Source organism: Rhincodon typus, chromosome 12 (genome assembly GCF_021869965.1).
Source record: "Rhincodon typus isolate 14 chromosome 12, sRhiTyp1.1, whole genome shotgun sequence".
Taxonomy (NCBI): domain Eukaryota; kingdom Metazoa; phylum Chordata; class Chondrichthyes; order Orectolobiformes; family Rhincodontidae; genus Rhincodon; species Rhincodon typus.
The window spans coordinates 3607178-3628839 of NC_063343.1; the positions used below are offsets into that span (position 1 = coordinate 3607178).

The 21662-nt window shown below is 44.3% G+C and overlaps 1 protein-coding gene across 1 annotated transcript; it reads left to right on the forward strand.

The window, feature by feature from the left end:
• The first annotated feature begins 1908 nt into the window (after positions 1-1908).
• Positions 1909-21579, forward strand: LOC109937284 (spondin-2-like). The gene is made up of 6 exons (XM_048603927.1): positions 1909-2243; positions 5711-5824; positions 14597-14723; positions 18567-18684; positions 20016-20239; positions 21367-21579. The coding sequence occupies exons 1-6, from the start codon at positions 1909-1911 to the stop codon at positions 21577-21579; spliced, it is 1131 nt and encodes a 376-aa protein (XP_048459884.1).
• The last annotated feature ends 83 nt before the right edge of the window (positions 21580-21662 follow it).

Here is a 21662-nt window from a genome sequence, read left to right on the forward strand (position 1 = left end):
CAGTAGTGTGCAGGCTTGGTGGGTTAAATGTGGGTTGGATGGGCTCTATATGTACTGTAAGGATTCTATAATTCTAAATGGCAAGTAACATTCACACCACACAAGTGCAATAACAGCCTCCAACAAGAGAGAATCTAACCCCCATTGCTCTTTGATGTTTAATGGCATTACCATGAATGAATCCTTCACTACCAACATTCTTGGTGTGATCTTCAACCAGAAACTGAACTGCACTCGCCATACAAGGTCAAGTCAAAAGCTGGGAATACTGCGGCGTGTAACTTACCTCCTGATTCCCCAAAGCTTGTCCCACCATCTACAAGGGCACAAGTCAGGAGTATGATGGAATACTCCCCACTTGCCTGGATGAGTACAACCCCAACAACACTCAAGAGGCTTGACGCCATCCAGGACAAAGCAGCCCACTTGATTGGTACTACATCCACCACCTTCAACATTCACTCCCTCCAACACCAATGCTCAAGGACCATAGTCTGTGCCATCTACAAGAACACACTGCTGAAATTCATTCAATCTCCTTTGAGGTCACAACCACTATGGCTCAGAATGACCAGGGCAGCAGATGATGGGAACCCCACTGCCTGCAAGATCCCCCACCAAGTCACACACCACCCTGACTTGGTAAAATATCGCCGTTCCTTCGCTGGTGCTGGGTCAAAATCCTGAAACCCCCTTTCGATCAGCACTGTGGGTGTTCCTACATCTCATGGACTGCAGCAATTCAAGAAGGCAGCTCGCCACCACCTTCTCCAGGGCAGTTAGGGATGGGCAATAAGTACGGATCTTGCCAGCGATGCCCGTGTCCCCTGAACGAGTAGAAAAAAAGCCAAAGTACAAAATGAGAAAGACCTGTTTGCCAATTCACTTTCCATTGCCAGGGAAAAGTCTCCAGCAGATAAGTTTTGGTTTTCGAAGTCAGGGAGAAAAAGGATTGCTTTAAAATTCTAAAGTGGAAGTAGTTATGTAACAAGGAACCAAGTATGCATTTACCTTGAACAAAGAGAGTCCCCATTCCTTTTCCATATAAAAATCAATGTGTTACCATTTATTTTTAAACTCTAGTAAACTCAAATGATTTGCAACAGAAGAAATTGTTTACTGGAGCTAGGTGTGTCACCTTGTGAATAAGCCAACATGCTAACTGCAATGAGGAGTAATAAAATCAACTTCAGTACAAAATGATCTCAGAAAAAAAAAGTAATTGAAAGCAGCATTTTAAAAATAAGAAGCGTGTTTTTATTCTCATCTGCAGTTTGAGGCTAATCGTTCTTTCAGTTCGAAGAGAGCCACCTGGATCCAATCTTCTAAAGATGCCAGGACCAGATTTAGTCCCACCAATTCACTAAAGAAATCACATTGGATTGAACACAGGGTGCTCTCTGCCTGGTACAAGCACTTGCCAAACATGCCAATGTCCAAATCTAACAAAAGCTTGCCAATGGTTTCAAAGGAGTTGAATTCGCACAAAAACAAACCTGACAAAGTATGAAGAACCAACAATTAAAACGCGGTGCTGACTATAGATGGGTAACTGTCTCATCAGTTTGTTTAAGTGGAGTTCAATTTTTATTAGAAAGATTTCCAACAATTCTGTCCATGTATGAACCAATGTCAGTGCCCTTACTTGACTCTGAATTTAGGCTCCAACCCCATATCCTCTCCATTACCAAAACTGGCTACCATTAAATAAAAACTGAAAGAACTGCGGATGCTGTAAATCAGGAACAAAAACAGAAGTTGCTGGAAAAGCTCAGCAGGTCTGGCAGCATCTGTGAAGGAGAAAACAGAGTTAACGTTTCGGGTCCGGTGACCCTTCCTCAGAACTGGGTTCTTCCTCAGAATGGTACATTTCCACTGCTTCAATGCTTGCCAGCCTCTCTCATTGCAATGCCGCTGCAAGACAGCTTTGAGCACAAGATCAGGAACCCAGCTCACAGACCGGACCAGGCTCCATCTCAGGGCTGCTTGCTGGCTCCTAGCGCTCAGTTACTGCCTGCTGGGATCCTCACACCATCCCTGTCCTGCCCATTTACGGCTTTGCAACCTCAGCCAAAGCTAACAGGAGCTCGGTCCTTGTGTCCTGACTTGACTTTAGGTGTGGACACAAAGCCAGGGAGCCTGTTCATAGCTGTCAGCAGCGACCAGTCAACAGGCATGGGTGTGTTCAGTCAGTCAATAACCTCCAGTGTTGTCCACGAGTTTGGACATAGCATCTCCGCGTGGTCAGAGACAGGATCCTCTCCATAAAGGGACTGAGGAGCTGAGCTTTGAAAAGCCCACCACCTGTATCGGCCCATTCTCCTCTAGCATGGGCCATTTCTTCCTAGACTGGAAGAGACTGAGTGAGATGGAAATGGGTACATGGCTGTTAGTGCTGGTGCAGGGAGTGTGGGGGGGGGGGGGGGGGGGGGGATGCGGTGAGGTGAATGGATTGTGTGACTGAGTGAGGGCACAGCACAGAGGCCATGCAGGGTGAGTGATGTGGAGGAATTGGGTGGTTAGGAGCAGGTGAGGGTAGAGGTTGAATGCAGCGGTGAGAGCAATAGAGGGTGAATGGTAGGTGCAGAGACACAGAGAGAGAGAAAAAGAGAGAGAGAGAGAGGATGGCGACTATCACTCTGACACTTCTGCCTGCATTGCTGGGAATTCCATCAGATGGCTGAGGTAGCACTGACTCAGTTGTCCATCTCGAACCACACTGTCAGGGTCTGGCTCCCTTCTACTGGTCTAGGGGAAAAACATATCCTTCCCCTGCATCATCCTGTCCACCAGAAGAGCCAGCTACTTTCCCACAAACACTGTGCCAAATTCCCCTGGTCCACCATTTCTGGGCCATGTTTCACAAGCTGTGCATGTCACCTCCAGGATCTCTGGCTTTTTAACACAGTGTGAAGCTGGAGGAACACAGCAGGTCAGGCAGCATCTGACGAAAGGTCCCGACCCGAAACGTCAACTTCCTCCGACGCTGCCTGGCCCGCTGTGTTCCTTCAGCTCTACACTATGTTATCTCTGACTCCAGCATCGGCAGTTCTTACTATCTCTCCGGCTTCATAATGTCTTTTTCGAAAACTTTTCTTAATTTCAAAAATATACTTTATTCGTAAAAAATACCTTTACACACATACGTAGCCACTGAAGCAGTTTGGTTCTGTACAGTAACATGTGGAGACACAAATAAACATCGCAGTTTGACTCTATCCAGCAAACAAACCCGAGGCATTTCATAGTCGTACAAGATTGTATTTAAATATATTTGAGGGACTGGGAGGGTCCAATGACTGAATGGACCCCCATTTAACTTTAGCAGGAAGACCTCAGATGGTGGTCTTTCCCCAATGTACCTTGGCAGCAGGTGCCCCAAGCTTTAGTGTGTTCCTCAGCACGTAGTGCCAGACCTTGGAATGTGCCAGTCTGCAACATTGGGTTGAGGGTTAGCTCCAAGGCAGCATGCAATGGCATAGCCTGACTGGGCTTACATAAAGGATCTCACAGGTAGTGCCCTTCTCACCACCAGCCAATGTCTTGGTGCTTGTTGGAAATTTCTGGTGATGAGGCATTCTGCCAAATGACTTCGACAGTCTGCTCAGGGGACCAGGTGATGGGATCCACCCTCTCCCTATCCCTTAGGATCTCCAGGATGCTACATGTTGACCACTTCCTGATGAACTTGTGGTCAAAGGTGTTTTTCTTCACAAGTTTCTCTACGAGGGACGGGGGGTGCAGGACTGCCCAACCACTTGGAGCATTCCACGGCAGTGAGGCTGCTGTCATCCCTCACAATAACAGGGACAGGCAGAACCTCAATACATAGTGACACTTGGTGTTTATATACCAAGGGTCCATGCACAGCATGATGCAACCACACAAAGATGGCCATCAGGATGAGGGCAACGTTAGGGATGTTCATCCTGCTTTATCCAGAGCTTTGTATATGGAGTCCTTGCAGACACGGTCCACCATGGACCTCCAGGCGAAGTGGAAGATGGCTTGGGTAACTCAAACAGTGCAGTTTTGGGGGATGGACCAGACCTGCACCAAGTATAACATAGAGAGTGCCTCACACCTGATGACTAGGTTTTTACCTGCAATGGAGAGGGAGCGGTGCTCCCAGAGGACCAGTTTCTGTTTCACTTTGGCAATGTGCTCCTCCCAACACTTTGTGCATGCCTCGGCCCCCCGAACCATATTCCCAGTACCTTCAGGTAATCTGTCCTACCCTTGAAGGGAATGAAGGATTGGTTGGCCCAGTTCGCAAAGAACATGGCCTCGCTCTTGCCTCGATTTACCTTGGCTCCCAAGGCCAGTTCGAACTAATCGCCGATGCTCATGGGTCTGCGCACTGACAGTGGATCTGAGCAGAAAATGGCAGCATCATCCATGCACAGGGAGGCTTTGACCTTGCAGACCCCCACTGCCTGGAATAGTCACCTCTCTCAGGCTCACATTCTTCCTGATGGACTCAGAAAAAGGCTCTAAACAACACACAAACAAGGCAGGAGAGAGTGGGCAGCCCTGCCTGACGCCGGATCTGATCGGGAAGCTCTCTGATTCCCATCCGTTGATTGAGAATGCGCTAACAATGTTGGTGTAGAGCAGTCGGATCCAATTGCAGACTCCCTCCCCAAAGCCCATTTTGGAGACCACGTTCCACATGAATGTATGCGATATCCTGTCAAAGGCCCTTCTTCTGGTCCAGGCAGAAGTCCACCCCCTTGGCTAGCACATAGGCGATTGTATCCCCGAGGAACGTCAGGCTCTCAGAGATTGTCCTGCCTGGTACAGCACAGTTTTGGTCAGGGTGAATCACAGACCCCAGAGAAGACCTGACCCTGTTGGCAATGGACTTAGAAAGGATTTTGTGGTCTGCATTCAGCAGTGAAATTGGTTCCAATGTCTAATTTCCTCCCTCCCCTCCTTCCACTTGTAGATGAGGGCGATGATACCTTTCCTCATGGATTCGCACATAGTACCTGCCAAATGCATAATGTTGTTCACCTCTAGCAGGTCCTGGCCAATCAAGTCCCACAGAGCTGAATACAGCTTGGACGGTAAGCTGTCGCTTCCAGAGTTTTATCCTTTTCAAATGACTCCAGAGCCTTGGTCAGCTCTTCCAGAGATATCGGCTGGTCCGTCCTCTCCCATGTGCTGTCATCTAAGAGCCCTGTGATAGAGGACAGGAGCGACTGTCAGCGGGCTTCGTGTTATATGAAGGATTTGCTGATCCTAAGGATGTCAGTCTGAGATGATGTTACCGAGCCATCTTCTTCCCTCAGGCTGCTGGGCACAGAGCTCTCCCTTCTGTGCACCTTCTGGAAGAAGAAACGCAAGCATGTCTCATCCAGCTCCACATAGCGGACCCTGGACTGGAAGATTATCTTGGAGGCCTCCGAGGAAAAGAGCGAGGCTTGTTGTCGCTTCACCTCCTGGAGATCCTCTGTGACATTCACCCCGTTGTCTGCGGCAGGAGTAGGTACTACATGGTTCCCTGGAGTTTGAACAGTTTTCCCCATCTATCTCTCACCTTCTAGGATAAAGAACCTCTTGACATTTCCCTTGGCTGTTTCCCAACAGTCCGCTGGAGATTCAAACCGGGGCTCCATGGCTCTCCAACCTGTGTAATCCCTTCTGAGCACCTGAATGTGTTCTGGGGTCAATAGTTTCACACACATCTCCTGTGTTCCCCTGCTAGCCCTATAGGACAGTCGATCAGTAGGCAGCAGTGGTTAGAGAAGAACACAGGCCTGACATCAGTGGATCTGACTGAGAACGTGTGCGACCCAAACAGGAGTTTAGATGTGCAAAGGTACAGGTCAGCCATTGTCTGTCAGAATAGCGAACAGACATAATGAAGTGAATGCCCTACCTCTAGAGACTAGTAACACATCACTCTAAGCACCACCTTTCTCCACTGCTTCTGTGTTGTCAGCTCCCTTTCCAGGTACAATCGTAGAATCCCTACAGTGTGGGAGCAGGCCATTCAGCCCATTGAGTCCCCACCAACCCTCCCAAGGACATTCCACCCAGACCCACCAACCTATTCCTGTATTTTCAATGGCTGTTCCACATCCCTATGGGGAAATTTAGCATGGCTAATCCACCCTACCCTGCACATCTTTAGACCGTGGGAAGGAACCAGAGCACCCGCAGGAAATCCACGCAGACACGAGGAAAACGTGCAAACTCCACACAGACAGTGGCCCGAGGCTGGAATCAAACCCAGGTCCCTGGTGCACTGAGGTAGCTGCGCTAACCACTGAGCCACCGTGCCACCACTGGGTGGGCTCAAGTTTTTACTAATTAAACAATGGGAAGATCAAAGCCATAGTCTTCTTCCCTTTTCATTGTTCCCTAGCTACTAACTCCCTCCTTTGCCTTAACCGGATGGTTAGCAACTATAGCATAAGCCTGAGCTAAGTTTCTAACTCAAATCCTCTCTAACGATCACACACTTTGAGTCATAGAGTCATACAGCATGGAGGCAGACCCTTCTGCCCAACTTGTCCATGCCAATCAGGTATCCTAAATTAATCTAGTCACATTTGCTAGCATTTGGCACATATCCCTCTAAACCCTTCCTATTCATGTACCCATCCAGATGCCTTTTCAATTTGTAATTCACTACTGCTATAACATTCCCTGTTTGTGTCTCTGCCCAACAGCTTCTGAAACTCACATCCACTGCTCTTGTAAGCTTCACACTTGACGGTTCTAATGCTACCCTCACCACCTTCCACCCTTAATAAAGAAAGTTCTCCTGCTCTTATCCCAACACACATATCGTAACATTCTCTGTAACCTCATGCTCGCTAATCTACATTGGCCCCCAGTTCAGAAACTCTTTGATTTTAATATTCTCATTCCCCCCTTCAAATATCTCTGTGTCCTCATCCCTCTCTATCTTTGTAATGTCTGCACAACAGGAAGGAGACATTTGGGGGGAATATACCTGCCATTAATAATGAATTAAAGCCAATTATTTACCATAACCAGCCACACATTTTTCCATCATTGGGGGTCAGACTTCTTTGGCAGGACCAGGATGGGAAACTTGGAATTTAATGGTTATTTCCTTCTGAGGAGATCCTTTCCATTGCTAGAAGGCTGTTTAATTAGTCGCTCTTGTTATTGCTATGATCCCTCTCACCCAGCCTACATTTCTATTCTGGGACTGGATTTCCCAAATAGAACAAAAAAAAAACAGGTTGTCATCAAATGTGGAGCTGCCTGTTTTCAATTTTTTTAAGTGCCTCCAGATTGCACCCTGTAGTTTCTGTCCCGGTCCCCTAACGAAACCTATTCCACTAGCTGAGAGCAGTGTTTTAATGAGGGAAAACGGACAAATAATCTCCATTAAAAAAAATGATTTAAGCCAGTTAGTAGCTCTATTCTGCTTACAGGACAGTTTTGTTTTCAACCTGGAGCTGAATTGCTTGATTTGGAATGGACTTGTTACCGTACTTTGGCAAGATCTTGTAAATAAAAGTTAATTGCAAGTAAGTTGGGAACATAGGAAAGTACAGAATGCAATAAAGTCCTTACAACCAAACTAACAAGTCCCAAAAATGAATACCTTTCCAAATTTTGATCCAATCCTTCCATTTATTTTCGCACCATCTGTGTCCATCATCTCCCTGAGCAATGAGACCAATGTACTAAACAGCTTAATGCTAGGTATTCGAATAACATGATTTCAATGTGCACCTCCAGTACATGCTACTGCAAGGACCATCTTGCTATCAGAAGATCTAAGCAATTGTTGAGTTCTTTTTTATTCATTTTATGGGATGTGGGTATTGCCGGCTGGACCAGCATTTATTGCCCGTCCCTAGTTGCCCCTTGAGAAGGTGGGGGTGAGCTGCCTTCTTGAACCGCTGCAGCCCACCTGCTGTGGGTTGATCCACAATGCCATCAGGGAGGGAATTCCAGGATTTTAACCCAGCGACAGTGAAGGAACGGCAATATATTTCCAAGTCAGGATGGTGAGGGGCTTGGAGGGGATTGTGAATGTAGTGGTGTTCTCATGTATCTGCTGCCCTTGTCCTTCTAGATGGAAGTGGTCATGGGTTTGGAAACTTACTGTAGTTTAATGTTGAAAGAAAGAAATGCAAAATCTAGACCCTAGTTTTATGTAAGCATAGAACTTTAGCTTTTTTCTTCATTTCTCTATTTTTGTGCCTAATCTATTTTAGTCTCTAAGGTTTTACAGTAGATTTGTAGCTCAGATTGTGGATGTTGTGGTTGGTTGGCTCACTGAGCTGGGTCGTTAGTTCGCAGACGTTTCATTACCCTGCTGGGTAACATCATCAGTGCAGCCTCCGATGAAGCGCTGTTGTGTTTTCCCGCCTGGTTTTTAAACTCTGGGGTCCGTTGAGCTGGGTTACCTCACTTCTGGTTTTCCTTCGCAGTGGTGTGTATACGGGGTCTAGCTCTATGTGTTTGTTAATGGCCTTCTTGGTGGACTACCGGGCTTCTAGGAATTCCCGTGCTTGTCTCTGCTTTGCCTGTCCCAGGATCCTGGTGTTGTCCCAATTGAACTGATGGTTCTCCTTATTCATGTGGATGGAAGTGAGTGAGTATTGGTTGCGTCTTTTTGTTGCTAGTTGATGTTCGTGTACTCCTGAGGCTAATTTTCTTCCTATCTGTCCAATGTAATGTTTCTCGCAGTCTTTTCAGGGAATCTTGTACATTACATTGGTTCTGTCCATAGTGGGTAAGGGGTCTTTGGCTCAGGTTAGCAGCTGGCGTAGGGTTGACGTGGGTTTGTGTGCTAGTCTGATGCCCAGTGGTCGTAGTAGCCTTGTGGTCAGATGTGTTCATGATATAAGGTAGTGTGATGAGTGTGTGGGGGTGTGTCGTATCTTGCTGGTGTTGTTCGTGTAATAGGCATCTTCTGACCCGATTGTTTGGGTATCTGTTGTTTTTGAATACTTTGTGGAGATATTCTTCTTCATTTTGGTGTAGTTCTGGGTTGCTGCAGTTTGTTGTTGCTTGTTTAAGTAGCGTTTTCATGCAACTTCTTTCTAAAATCTATTTTAGTACCTAAGATGTGTAACTAGGTATCTTTGTACCTAGGATGATGCCATAAGTGTGACATTACACACTTTTCACTGTACTCCTGTATCTTTGTACTTGAGTACATGTGACAATAAAACCTAATTCTAATTTTAAAGAGAGATGACAGTAAACTAGACAAATTTATTCAAAATAGCACATAGATATATCACCTGTAATGTAATGAAATGTTCCAAGGTTTGAAAGGAGCATTATCAAACAAAATATGACACTGCGCCACAACAGCAGATTATAAGTCAGAGCTTGGTGTAAGAGGAGAGTTTAAGAAACATGAGATACAGAAGAAGAGAATTTGTTGGTAAGAAAGTTCAAATAGGACCTAAGCAACTGAAGACTTGGCCACCAATGGTAGAGAGATTAAAATTGTGGGAAACATGGGAGGTCTGATTGAAAGGAATTCCAATGTCTGGGAGTGTTGGGAGCCTAGATGAGATAACAGAGACAGGCAGGGCTGAGTGAGGATATGGAGGGGTTTGAAAACAAGCATGAGAATTTTAAAAATCTTGAGCCAATGTAGGTTCAGTGAGGATGGTAATGTGTGATCAGGGCTTGCTGTGAAGTAGGACGCGGGCAACAGAGTTTTGGATGATGTCACGTTTACAGAGCTTAGAATTTGCGTGAGCAGCCAAGTTGGTATAGTTGAAATCAAGAGGGGATGAAGGGGTGAGCCGAATATTTCAACATGACAGTGACAGATCGGGGGAAAGTGTTCATAAAAAAGTGAATGTTAAACAGAACCGATTCACAGTGTGACTTTACTCCCACTACACCATGGGCCACAACTGCCCTGACCATAGATCCTAACCCCAGATCTCCTATGCACATATCAAACTTGAACTACAATGTGTTTTTTTAAGAAAAAGGACATACAACTAAAAGTTGATGGATATCTAAATTCAGTGGCTGCCTGAAGAAAGAGGTTCTGGAATGTCACACCTGATGAAGTGTCAAATAAGCTTCAAAGGGAGAAAAATGTGCTACACACTGAATTTGTAATCTTTTGGGAGTATTTAAACTGTGAACATGATGGTACAAAATGAAAGCAGTTTGGAGGATAAAGAATTGTACCTTCCCTTTTTACTACAGAGGGATAGAGGTTTAAAATGAACTTCAACCCTGGTCAATGTTTATCTGTGGCCTAATATCCTCCTGCCTGGACCAAGGTGCTGTGACATTACAACTCTGTAACCAACGATTTCAACAGCCATGCAATGCGTGTAAAACAATGGGAAACAAATCTCTCTTGTTCTACATGTTGCCAGTCAGCCGCTGCTGATAGGAATCAGAAAGAAAGAGCTTCAATCAACCTAGAAAGGTAAGAATCTCAAACTTTATCTGAACTATCAACATCAAACCTTTCAGTAACATCCACTATAATGGCCGCAATATTCAAGTAACTGCCCCTTGCAAACAATTCAGTGACTCTATATATCTTTTATTCTTTTTAGACTCACCTTTTATTTATGACCTGTGTGCATATGTGTTGAGTGACGATTTATCTTTGCTTTTAGTAATCAATAAACTCAGTCTTTTTTATTAATTCAAGAAAGCCTCGGTAAATTGGTTTTCTTCTAAAAAAAACATAATTCCGCCTAGGGCCGGGGAAATTAAGCCACATAACTCCTTTAAAGCAGGCCATTCAGCCATACTAACCCTCTGGAGAGCATTCCACCCCAACCCTGTATTTCCTTTTGGCTAATCTAGCTAGCCTGCATATTCCTGGTCACTACGGACAATTTAGCATGGCCAATCTTCCTAACCTGCGCATCTTTGGACTGTGGGAGGAAACTGGAGCGCCTTCTAAATAAACTTTCTTAATAAACACAATTATTGGTTTGCTTTCTAAACAAGAATTATTTTCAATGACAATGCAATAGTTGTAAACTGTACGAAGCCAGTAATATAGTAGCATATATGTTTAACCCTCTAATTAGCCCCAAAACGTGCACACAGACTTCCTAAAATGAGAAAAAAAAAATTATCTCCATATAGTGTGGAGCTGGATGAACACAGCAGGCCAGGCAGCATCAGAGGAGCAGGAAAGCTGACGTTTCGGGTCGGGACCCTTCTTCAGAAATGGGGGAGAGGGAAGGGAGCTCAGAAATAAATAGAAAGAGGAGAGGTGGGGCAGGGGAAGGTAGGTGGGATGGTGATAGGTGGATGCTGGTGGGGAGTCATGGGGATTGGTCAGTAGGATGGGTAGGGCAGATAGGTGGGAGAGAAGATGGACAAGTTGTGTTAGGTCAAGGAGGTGGGGATGAGAGGAAGGGTTGCTCATGGGATGAGGCCAGGGGTGGGGAGATTTTGAAACTGGTAAAGTCCACATTTAGGCCATCGGGCTGTAGGCTCCCGAGGTGGAATTATGAAGTGTTGCTCCTCCAGTTTGCGGTGGTGTCATTGTGACACTGGATGAGGCCCAGGATGGAGATGTCACCCAGGGAGTGGGAAGGGGAGGGTTAAAATGGTTTGTGACCAAACCATGGTGTTGTCATTTGTCACGAACAGAGTGCAGATGCTCCACAAAACAGTCTCCAAATCTACGTTTGGTCTCACCGATGTAGAGGAGGCCACATCGGGAGCAGCAGATGCAATAGACCAAGTTGATGGATGTGCAGGAGAATCCCTGTCTAATGTGGAAGGTTTGTTCTGTGCCTTGAATGGAGGTGATGGGGGGAGGTGTAGGGGCAGGTGTAGCGCTTCCTGCGGTTGCAGGGAAAGGTGCCAGGGGTAGTGGGGAGTGTGGAACGGATGAGGGAGTTGCGGAGAGAGCGGTCCCTATGGAAGGCAAATAGGGGTGGAGAGAGAAATATCTCTTTGGTTGTGGGGTCGGATTGCAGGTGGCAGAAGTGGCGGAGAATGATACGTTGGATGCAAAGGTTATTGGGGTGATATGTGAAGACAAGGGGAATTCTGTCTTTGTTTTTGTTGGGGGGAGGGGATGTGAGGGCAGAATTGCAGGAAATGTAAGAGATGCGTTTGAGGGCAATTTTGTTCACCGGAGGGAGCAGGTTGTGGTCCTTGAAATACGAGGACATCTGGGATGTTTGGGAGTGGAATGTCCCATCTTGGGAGCAGACTTGGCGGAGGTGGAGGAATTGGGAGTAGGGGATCACATTCTTGCAGGAAGGTGGGTGAGAGAAGGTGTAGTCCAGGTAGCTAAGGGAGTGGGTGGGCTTGAAACAGATATCAGCTTTGAGGTGGTCACGAGAGATGGAGACAGAGAGGTCTAGGAAGGGGAGGGAGGTATCGGAGATGGTCCAGGTGAATTTGAGGTTGGGGTGAAAGGTGTTAGTAAAGTTGATGAACTGTTCAAGCTCCTCGTGGGAGCATGAGGCAGCGCCAATACCGTCTTAGATGTAACAGAGGAAGAGGTGGGGGATAGTGCCAGTTCTTGCTATCTCTCTTGAAGTAAATCTATGTTTCCCTATTCCTTCAAAATTTAAGTCTTGCAAGAAATATAAAATATGAAGCATCTTCATAATAACATGCCTAAACAGCCTACTGGCCAAATATAAGGTTGTAATGATTAAAACAGTGAGGGACAATAAAAAAAGTAAAACAAAAGCCTCAGAACTGTCACTGATTTGGTGAGTGGATAACAGCAAAGGGTGGCCAAATGGGTAGAGAATCCTTACAGTGTGGAAGAAGGCCATTCAAGTTTGTACCAAACCTCTGAAGACCATCCCACCCAATAACCCTGCATTTCCTATGGCCAATCCCCCTAACCTACACACCTTTGGACTGTGGAAGGAAACCTACACAGATACAGGGAGAATGTGCAAACTCCACACAGACAGTTGCCCAAGGGCAGAATTGAACCTGGGTCCCTGGTATTGTGGGGCAGCACTGCTAACCACTGAGCCACCATATCACCTCAAGTGTAAAAAATGGAGTTTGAAAACATTCTTGTAAGATTTTGATCCCGGTTAATGGTAATACCAGATAAGAGAGATCACAGAAGAAAATCTGGCTCCATAGATTGTTTGAATCTCTGTGACATTAAATTTGAACCTTGATCTGATTGTATTTCTTTGCATAATACATATGTTGTAAAATAAATGAATTAGTTAATTCACTGTTATTTGTGTTGCTTTTTTTCATGAAAGTTACTCCATCAGGAAATCTTGTTAACACATCCATGACTGTGAAATTGTATTGATACACATTTCTAGTTTTCGGTTGGAGTCCAACAGGATTTTGCCGGGAATGGAGGGTCTGATTTGTAAAGAAAGGCTGGATAGGCTGGGACTTTTTTCCCTGGAGCGTGAGAGGCTGAGGGGTCACCTTATAGAGGTTTATAAAATCTTGAAGGGCATGGATAGGGTGAGCGGCAGGTGTCTTTTCCCTAGGATGGGGGATTTCAAGAATGGGGACATATTTTTAAGGTGAGAAGAGAGAGATTTAAAAAAGATATGAGGGGTAAATTTTTTACACAGAGAGTGGCTCGTGTGTGGAATGAACTTCCAGAGGAAGTGGTGGATGTGGGTACAGGTATAACATTTAAAAGACATTTGGATAAGTAGACGAATAGGAAAGGTTTGAAGGGATAGGGGCCAAATGCAGACAGGTGGGACTGGTTTAGTTTGGAAACATGGTCAGCGTGGACTGGTTGGGCCGAAGGGTCTGTTTCCGTGCTGTGTGACTCTATAACACAAACTATTAAGACCCTGTTGGGTGGCTCTATGGAGACTGGAATTAGAATTAGAGGAGAAGGTTTAATTGATGGCTGGGGTTATCCCAATACCTGACGTGTAAGGCATACCTAGCAAAAGATTCCCACATCTTTTTGTGACCTTAGCTAACACAAAATGTTTTGGCGTTTTATCCTATGTTTTCCTAACCACCAAGTGACTTGCCATTGGAATTTTGTGACTCATTTATAAAACATTGCTACAACACTCAGATTGGACTATAACCTGATAGCTGCCCATTCCTCAACAACTGGTATTTGTGTTGGTTTCCAATTCCTCATTAGTACTTTGCCTTTTACACAATAACACTCAGGTATTGGTTCTGATTCAAAATCATTAGGGTGTAAAGAAGGTGAATAACAAGGGTCTCTTCCCCAGGATGGGGGAGTTCAAAGCTTGGGGGTATAGGTTTCAGGTGAGAGGGGAAAGGTTTAAAAGGGACCTGAGGGGCATAGAGGGTGGTGTGTGTGTGGAATGATCTGCCAGATGAAGTGGTAGATGCGGGTACAGTTACAACATTTAAGAGACATTTGTACAGGTACATGGATAGGAAAGGTTTGGAGGGATGAGGACCAAATGCAGGCAAGTGGGACTAGTTTAGTTTGGGAAACTTGGTCAGCATCGACGAGTTGGACCGAAGGGTCTGTTTCCGTGCTGTGTGACTGAATGACCACCTTTTCACCACAACAGGCCTAGAGGACAAATTGGATTTTTAGCCAGCATTAGCAAGCAATTTGCTCCAGTATCTCTCAATATCTTTATTGGCTAACTTCCTTTGTTTGAAGAATAAGAAATATCTCTCCTTTTGAAAGGAAACATGTTTTCATTGTACCACATGACTGCTTTTATACTCATTTCTTTCTGGATGCCTACTGTTACAAGGATTCCTTTGGCATTCCTATTACTGCAATCAGTCTCCCATTTGACTTAAATCCATTGGCTTTGGTACACCTGGTCTTATTACTTGTTATTTTCATTTGCAGCTTCTGGCCTTTTTCCTGCGTTACTTTGGCATCCTACTGTTAGTTCCCTGAACCTAATACTGTTTCCATCTGCAGTTTTTCTAATGCTCCAATTCTCCTTTAGATTTCCATGTGACTACTATCCTACATGTAACTGTCTGTGTGAGCTACCATAAGTATCTGCCAGGACTGTTACTTCTGAACCTTTTGATCCTTGAAGCTCATCTAAATAAGTTTAACGTTTACTGGAATACTATTTCTCAATCTTTCCATAATTCTGATTTCCTTTATACTGTTAAACATTTTCTCCAACTTCTGTGATCAAAACCACTGATTGTACACAATGGAGTATTGACCCTTCTGAGGAATTATCTCTGATTTCTCTCCACTGATGCTGCCTTCATTGCTCAGCTTTTCCAGCAATTTCTGTTTTTGATTGTGTACTATTTCTGTTTATCTTGCAAATCTGGATTTTGATTTGGATTTTTTTTTAGATTTTAGATTTTATTGTCACGAGGACTCAAGTGCAGGAGTACAGTGAAAAGTGTATAATATTGCCACACAAGGTGCCAACTTAGGTACCAAGGTACCTAGGTACAGACATTTTGGTTCAAAGTACTAAAAGAAACAGAGTTAAAACGTTAAGCATTATCTTCGCAGAACAAGTAGAAAAATTAAGAAATAAGGTAATAGTTAACATTAAAGTCCATAAGTGCCTGATTAGATTTCTTCCTTAAAATCCTACATTTTAATTGACAAACTTCAGGAACAAGATCATTGGATTAAGTTTTTTTTTTAACAGTTTCATAATCTGCTGTTGTTCTTCTGAAAAAGTGATGTACTGCTCTATAATTAATGCCCAATTCATCCTTTGACAACTTCCTCTGCCCAGTTGCCTACTCAAAATGAGGTGAAATGTTTCTCTCACTCTACCCTCAGTAAATTTAGGCACCAAATGTAAGTTCTAGTTAAATCAAACCTCTCATCTCCTGAGGAAGTATCCTCTGAGCCACTGCCTCTTCTTTCTTCCTTTATTCTTCCTTCCTTCTCCCTCTCTCTGAGACATTTCGTCTGCATGGAGTTCATGCTTTGTAGGTCACTGTTCCAACTGGCTTTCTGGCCTTTTTTTAAAAATAAGCTTCATGAACAGACCTGCATCCATCTGTCTCTATTAGGAAATCCAAATCCTAAAACATAATATCTATTCTACACCTTTCATCGCATAAAGGATATTAAAACCAGAACAATAATCTTTTAAATTGTTATGTCAAGGAAAAAGAGGTAGTTATGAGTAATATAGGTCTCTTGAAAACTAGTTGGTGAATTGAGGATGTGACAGATATATTGACTTTTCTCCCAAGACATTGTTTGCTATCAGGAGAAACATAACAACACTGATGGTGATTAGTAGAATTCACAGTAATATTTTGATAATGCATTGTCTAATGAATAAATCTAAACCGAATGAAGGTCGACAAAACATAGAATCCTAATGTGGAAGCAGGCTGTTCAGTCCACATGGACCCTCCAAAAAGCATCCCACCTGATCCTTGTAATCCTGCATTTTCCCCATGGCTAACCCACCGAGCCTGCACAATTTCCCATGGCCAATCTACCCAACCTACACATCTTTGGACTGTGGGAGGAAACCCATGCTGACACAAGGAGAATGTGCAAACTCCACACAGAGTCATCTGAGGCTGGAATTGAACCCAGCTCCCTAGTGCTGTGAGGTAGCAGTGCTAACCACTGAGCCACCGCACCACCCCTCATCAGCTCCTTCAGTAACAATCCGGAAGGAATTTTACACAACAAAATACAACGGTTTTTTTTTGAAGGCATTTACCTGAAGTTATAGTAACTCAAATTGATTGCGTTCAGCTTGCTGCGTGGCTAAAGAAATTTCAGTGCTCAAGAGTGGGAAAAAGAAATGATGTGCAGTCTGTCTTGAGCCAAGCACAACATGTGTGAGTCTGTGCTAATGAGTTAACGTAAGTGGACCTGCATGTGTACAGTATAAAATGAGAAAGCAGAGAGAGAGAGAGAGCGAGAGAGAGAGAGAGACAGAGAGAGGAGATAGGAGATAGGAACGTGAGGACAGGAGAGGAGGTACAGGAGAAAGGAGTGGGAGGGGAGTGGAGGAGAGAGACAGTTTGGAAAGAGAAAGGTTAGAGAGACAACAGAAAAATACACCAAAAATTAAAATAAAGAAATTTGGAGGAGACTATAGAGGAAGACAAAGACATCCAGGCAAAAGCTGCTAAGAAACGAACCAGAGACATTTTTGACCATCTTCTCCAGCTCAGTAAGTCTTTCCATTTATAGTTTGAATATTTTAAGATTGCTCCACATTGTTGTAATGCCTAGTTTTCTTAAAATGGTTTATTTCTGCTCTTATTAAATCTCATATCAAAGCTCACCCTACTGTCCCTCCCCAGTTTCCTTTATTGTCCCTGTTTGCTGCCCAGCTTTCACCTCTGTTTCCTCTCTTTCGTAAGGTAGTGTCCTCATCAACTGGAGGGAGAGCTAATTTCCACAAGATCACTGTGGCGAGGTGTGGCAGGAGGCTTTGAGAATGACCTCAGCTAGCACAGGGACTGAAACCTGGCTGTTGGGATAATTGAGCACCACACTCTCACTCTAACCTCCTCAACTCACCAGCTCCCGACTCCCAGCCTGCTTTACGTTAATGCAAAAAGTGTCAACAAAAGTTCTGTTTTTACCCTTGAGGGCAATTTGTGTTATGATTGAATGGAAGAACAATCCATTGGATTCTGCTAGGGTCGTGTCAAATTTTCCCTCCTCTACACCACCCAGATGATATTTATATGCTAAAGGGTTAAAGATACTTCAATCTCAGTGTGTTTTAACACAACCTGATTGAACAGGCAGAAGCTAACAAATTTCGGTATTAAGATTTTTCGATATGCAGGTGAAATGTCTTTTTAAATGCTTTCAGTTTCTGTGTTTCAAGTGGTCACAGTTATCAGTCCCCAACCTTTTTCAGATTCCTGCTGTATTCCTGGCCAATGCTGATATTTTATGCAAGTTCACTCAGGATTTTTGAGGCCCAATTGTTTTCTCTTTGTCTCTCTCATCTCCACCAGGTTTTGAAGCTAAAAACAAGAGTCTGAAAAGCACCTGGGGGATATATTTAATATTGGTCTTAAAAATGGACTTTCATTATTCTAATTATCTGGAAATGTTATCTCCAAATGTAATATCGTTCAGTGATTGACTGCACATTTCTTGTCAGATAAAAACCTCTCCAATTCAAAATGTCAGCCATAATTGGGGTGAATGGGCAGGGGAGATAATTGGACACTGGCCACTGATGATGATAACTCCGAGAAACATGGAGATTAATTTTAAACTTTACATCTGAGACAAACTTCACCCCCGTACTGTCTCCCACAATCCTGTCAGGATAATCTATCTGTTTTTTTTTTGTAAATTATCAGTTTCATTGTTCATCTCTTGATTTGATGCAATTGTAAAATATTTCGAATGAATTCCTCCACCTCCTGATTGTATTTTCTCTGTATCCTGTGCCTTACTCCTTCCCCTGTGCCCCCTCCAAGGGCTCATCTCTTTCTCTAACACATTAGTACATCTAATTAATAACAGATTATGGTTTTTTTTATTTCGCAGAGGCATGTTAATGAGTGGAAACAGTCTAATACAATATCGTACCATGTTATCCTCTTTCCCTCTCACACATGCAGGTGATCCAATGGAGTCTCTCATTCGTCTGTGGCTTTGGAATGTTCTGGAGCTGTTGTGCCTCACTATCTCTGCTGGTGGCCACTCTTTCTTGCCCTGTCCCTCTCATGGTGCTGCCTCATACTCACTGACATTTGAAGGCAAATGGAAACCTAGTGCCTTCCCCAAACAGTACCCAATGTACAGACCTCCTGCACAGTGGTCACCCCTCATAGGTACGAGAACAAATACCTTCTTGGGCAGCAAGACTAAAGCAGACTGTAGGAGGGGCAAGGAGAGTTTTGGGGAAGTAATAGGTAACTGAAAATCTCCTCATATAAGTATATAAACCCCTCTTAGTGTACAACTGCACACATAGACTTCAAATTTCTCCTCCATCACTTTACTGCAGGAACTGACTTTTCGGCTTTCCTGCAGGTTAATTCCTCTATTGCAATATAGAGAGAAGAAGGATGTTACTGAGATTGGATGATTTGAGGTTGAATGGGCTGGGACTATTTTCCCTGGAGCGTCGGAGGCTGGGGGGTGACTTTATAGAGGTTTATAAAATCATGAGGGGCATGGATAGGGTGAATAGACAAAGTATTTACCCCAGGGTGGGGGAGTCCAAAACTAGAGGGGCATGGGTTTAAGGTGAGAGGGGAAAGATTTAAAAGGGACCTGAGGGGCAACTTTTTCACAAAGAGGGCAGTGCACGTATAGAATGAGGTGCCAGAGGAAGTGGTAAATGCAGGTACAGTTACAGCATTTAAAAGGTATTTAGGTAGGCACATGGATAGGAAAGGTTTAAAGGGATATAGGACAAAGTCAGGTAAATGGGATTAGTACAGTTTGAGAAACCTCGTGGGCAAGGTGGACAAGTTAATTATAAAATGCCACTATAAAGTGCTGTTAAATTAGACAGTGAGGAATAGCGTTTGACTGTGTTAAGTAGTTGATGGTGAGTCAGCAGTCTGTTTCAAATCTCTCTCCAATTGCAGCTAATAAAAATACAAATCAGGAGAGTGGAAAAAACAGAGTGCAGATATTCTCTAATTTGTTAACCCTGTCAGAAAATATCTGCACCTGAGTAATTGTTTAATCTTTGCTAGCCTGAGTCGTTTAGTTGTTTGTCGTCTTGACTTAACTATCACCCAGTGGGTGGCATGGTGTTCATTGGTTAGCACTGCTGCCTCGTGGCACCTAGGACCTGGGTTTGATTCCACCCTTGGGCAACTGGTGTTTGCACAATCTCCCTGTGTCTGTGTGGGTTTCCTCCGGGTGCTCCGGTTTCCTCCAACAGTCCAAAGATGTGCAAGTTAGGTGAATTGGCCATGTTAAATTGCCCATAGTGTACAGGTTAGGTGGGTTAACCATGGGAAATACAGGGTTATGGAAATAGAGTAAGGGGAAGTGGTTCTAGGTGGGATGCTCTTTGGAGGGTTGGTGTAGACTCAATGGGCTGAATGGCCTCTTCTGCACTATAGGGATTCTATGATTCAAGGAGATCACTCAATAACTTGAGGAATGCTTTATGCTGAGTTAACCACTTAATCTTCCAATGCAGCCGTCACTCACAATGATGAATACCATCTCTGGCAGTTGGATTCGCTGGCCAGAGCTGGAGTACAGGAATACACTGAGAAAGGAACTCACACTATACTTGCACAGGAGGTGGAAGAAACCAAAAACAAGATGCACAGCATCGCTGGATTCTTCAAGGGACCAGCTATTCCAAGTGGAATAGGACAGAGGTTAATGAAATTTACAGTCTACCCAACACATCCACTGGTAAGGAATTGGTGATGCAGTGCTGTTTTGTATATTAGATAGACACCTAACTCAGTAATTTGAGGATGGCGTTGGGGGAAACACAGAAACCCATGGATATGTTCTACTGAGGTGCCAATGGAAACATTGTGAACCTCAGTGTAGATCTGGCGATTTGTTTGACTTTTAGTTCCAGAGTTTGGACCTCTATTTGGAAGTTAGTTGATGTTACAGTTAACATTCAGAAGATGCCAGCTGCTGATAGCAACATGTCTCGGTGTGCTGAGGCAACAAGCCTTTCCCAAATCTCTCCAGGGCCCGTAAAATGTTCAGGCAGGGCATGCTAGACAGTGGCTTGAGCCAAGTGGGCCAGTTTCACAAACCTCTTGGTTTGAGAGAGACCAAAGATACGGTCCAGGCACGTGCACGTTCAGAGAATTATAGAATCCTTACATCCCTGTGGATGCAGGCCATTTGACCATTGAGTCCACACTGCCCCTCCATAGAGCATCCTACCCAGACCTACCCCATTCCTGTAACCCTGCATTTCCCATGGCCACTCCACCTAACCTGCTCAGCATTGGACTGTGGGAAGAAACCAGAGCACCCAGGGGAAACCAACACAGACAGGGGGATGAACACACAAACACCACACAGACAGTGACCCAAGGGTGAGAATTGAACCAAGGCCTCCTGCAACATGCAGCAGTAGTGCTAACCACTGAGCCACCATGCCACTCCTTAGATGGATTAGCCATAGGAAATGCAGGGTTACAGGAATTATTGTGTAATCTATCTCTCTCTCTTTCTCTCTCTATCTGTCTCTTTTCATCTCTCTATCTCTCTTTCTCTCTCTCTCTCTTTCTCTCTTTTCTCTTTATCTCTCTGTCTCTCTCTCTCTCTATCTCTCTCTCTTTATCTCTCTCTCTCTCTTTCTCTCTCTCTATCTCTCTTTCTCTTTCTCTCTCTCTCTCTCTCAAGCAATTATGTGTTTTCTTTTCTGTTGCTTGCTTTTTGGAATTTTAATGGCAATCAAAGGGAAGAGATTAGGAGTTGCGGGGCGATGTGGGGAGACCTATTCTAAGGTGATGTTTTAATGAGTCACATGGAAAACTGTATCCTTTCACTGTGGTTTGATTGTTCCTCAGCTATCCTTCATGGTTCGCATAGTGCCCAGCCCTGACTGGTTTGTCGGCGGTGATAGCATCATTCTATGTGAGGCGAATCACTGGAAGGAGCTTGTCACCCTTGACCTTTACCCTTATGATGCTGGGACAGACAGTGGCTTCACGTTTTCTTCGCCTAATTTTGCAACGGTTCCCCAGGACAAAATAACACAGGTAATTAGTTGCAACTTCTGACTGCACATTTGTGATTAGGTTTGAGGTGCAAAATGAACGAGGCAAAGGAAATACATGAGAGAAAAGTCTGAACTTTGCATTGA

What these genes read in the sequence shown, in the direction of transcription:
- LOC109937284 (XM_048603927.1), top strand. Translation starts at nt 1,909, where the DNA reads ATGCCGCTGCAAGACAGCTTTGAGCACAAGATCAGGAACCCAGCTCAC. An exon ending in GGACATAGCATCTCCGCGTG is followed by an intron (nt 2,244 to 5,710) that starts GTCAGAGACAGG and finishes TTCCCCTGCTAG; the next exon opens with CCCTATAGGACAGTCGATCA. An exon ending in ACAGTGGTCACCCCTCATAG is followed by an intron (nt 18,685 to 20,015) that starts GTACGAGAACAA and finishes CTTCCAATGCAG; the next exon opens with CCGTCACTCACAATGATGAA.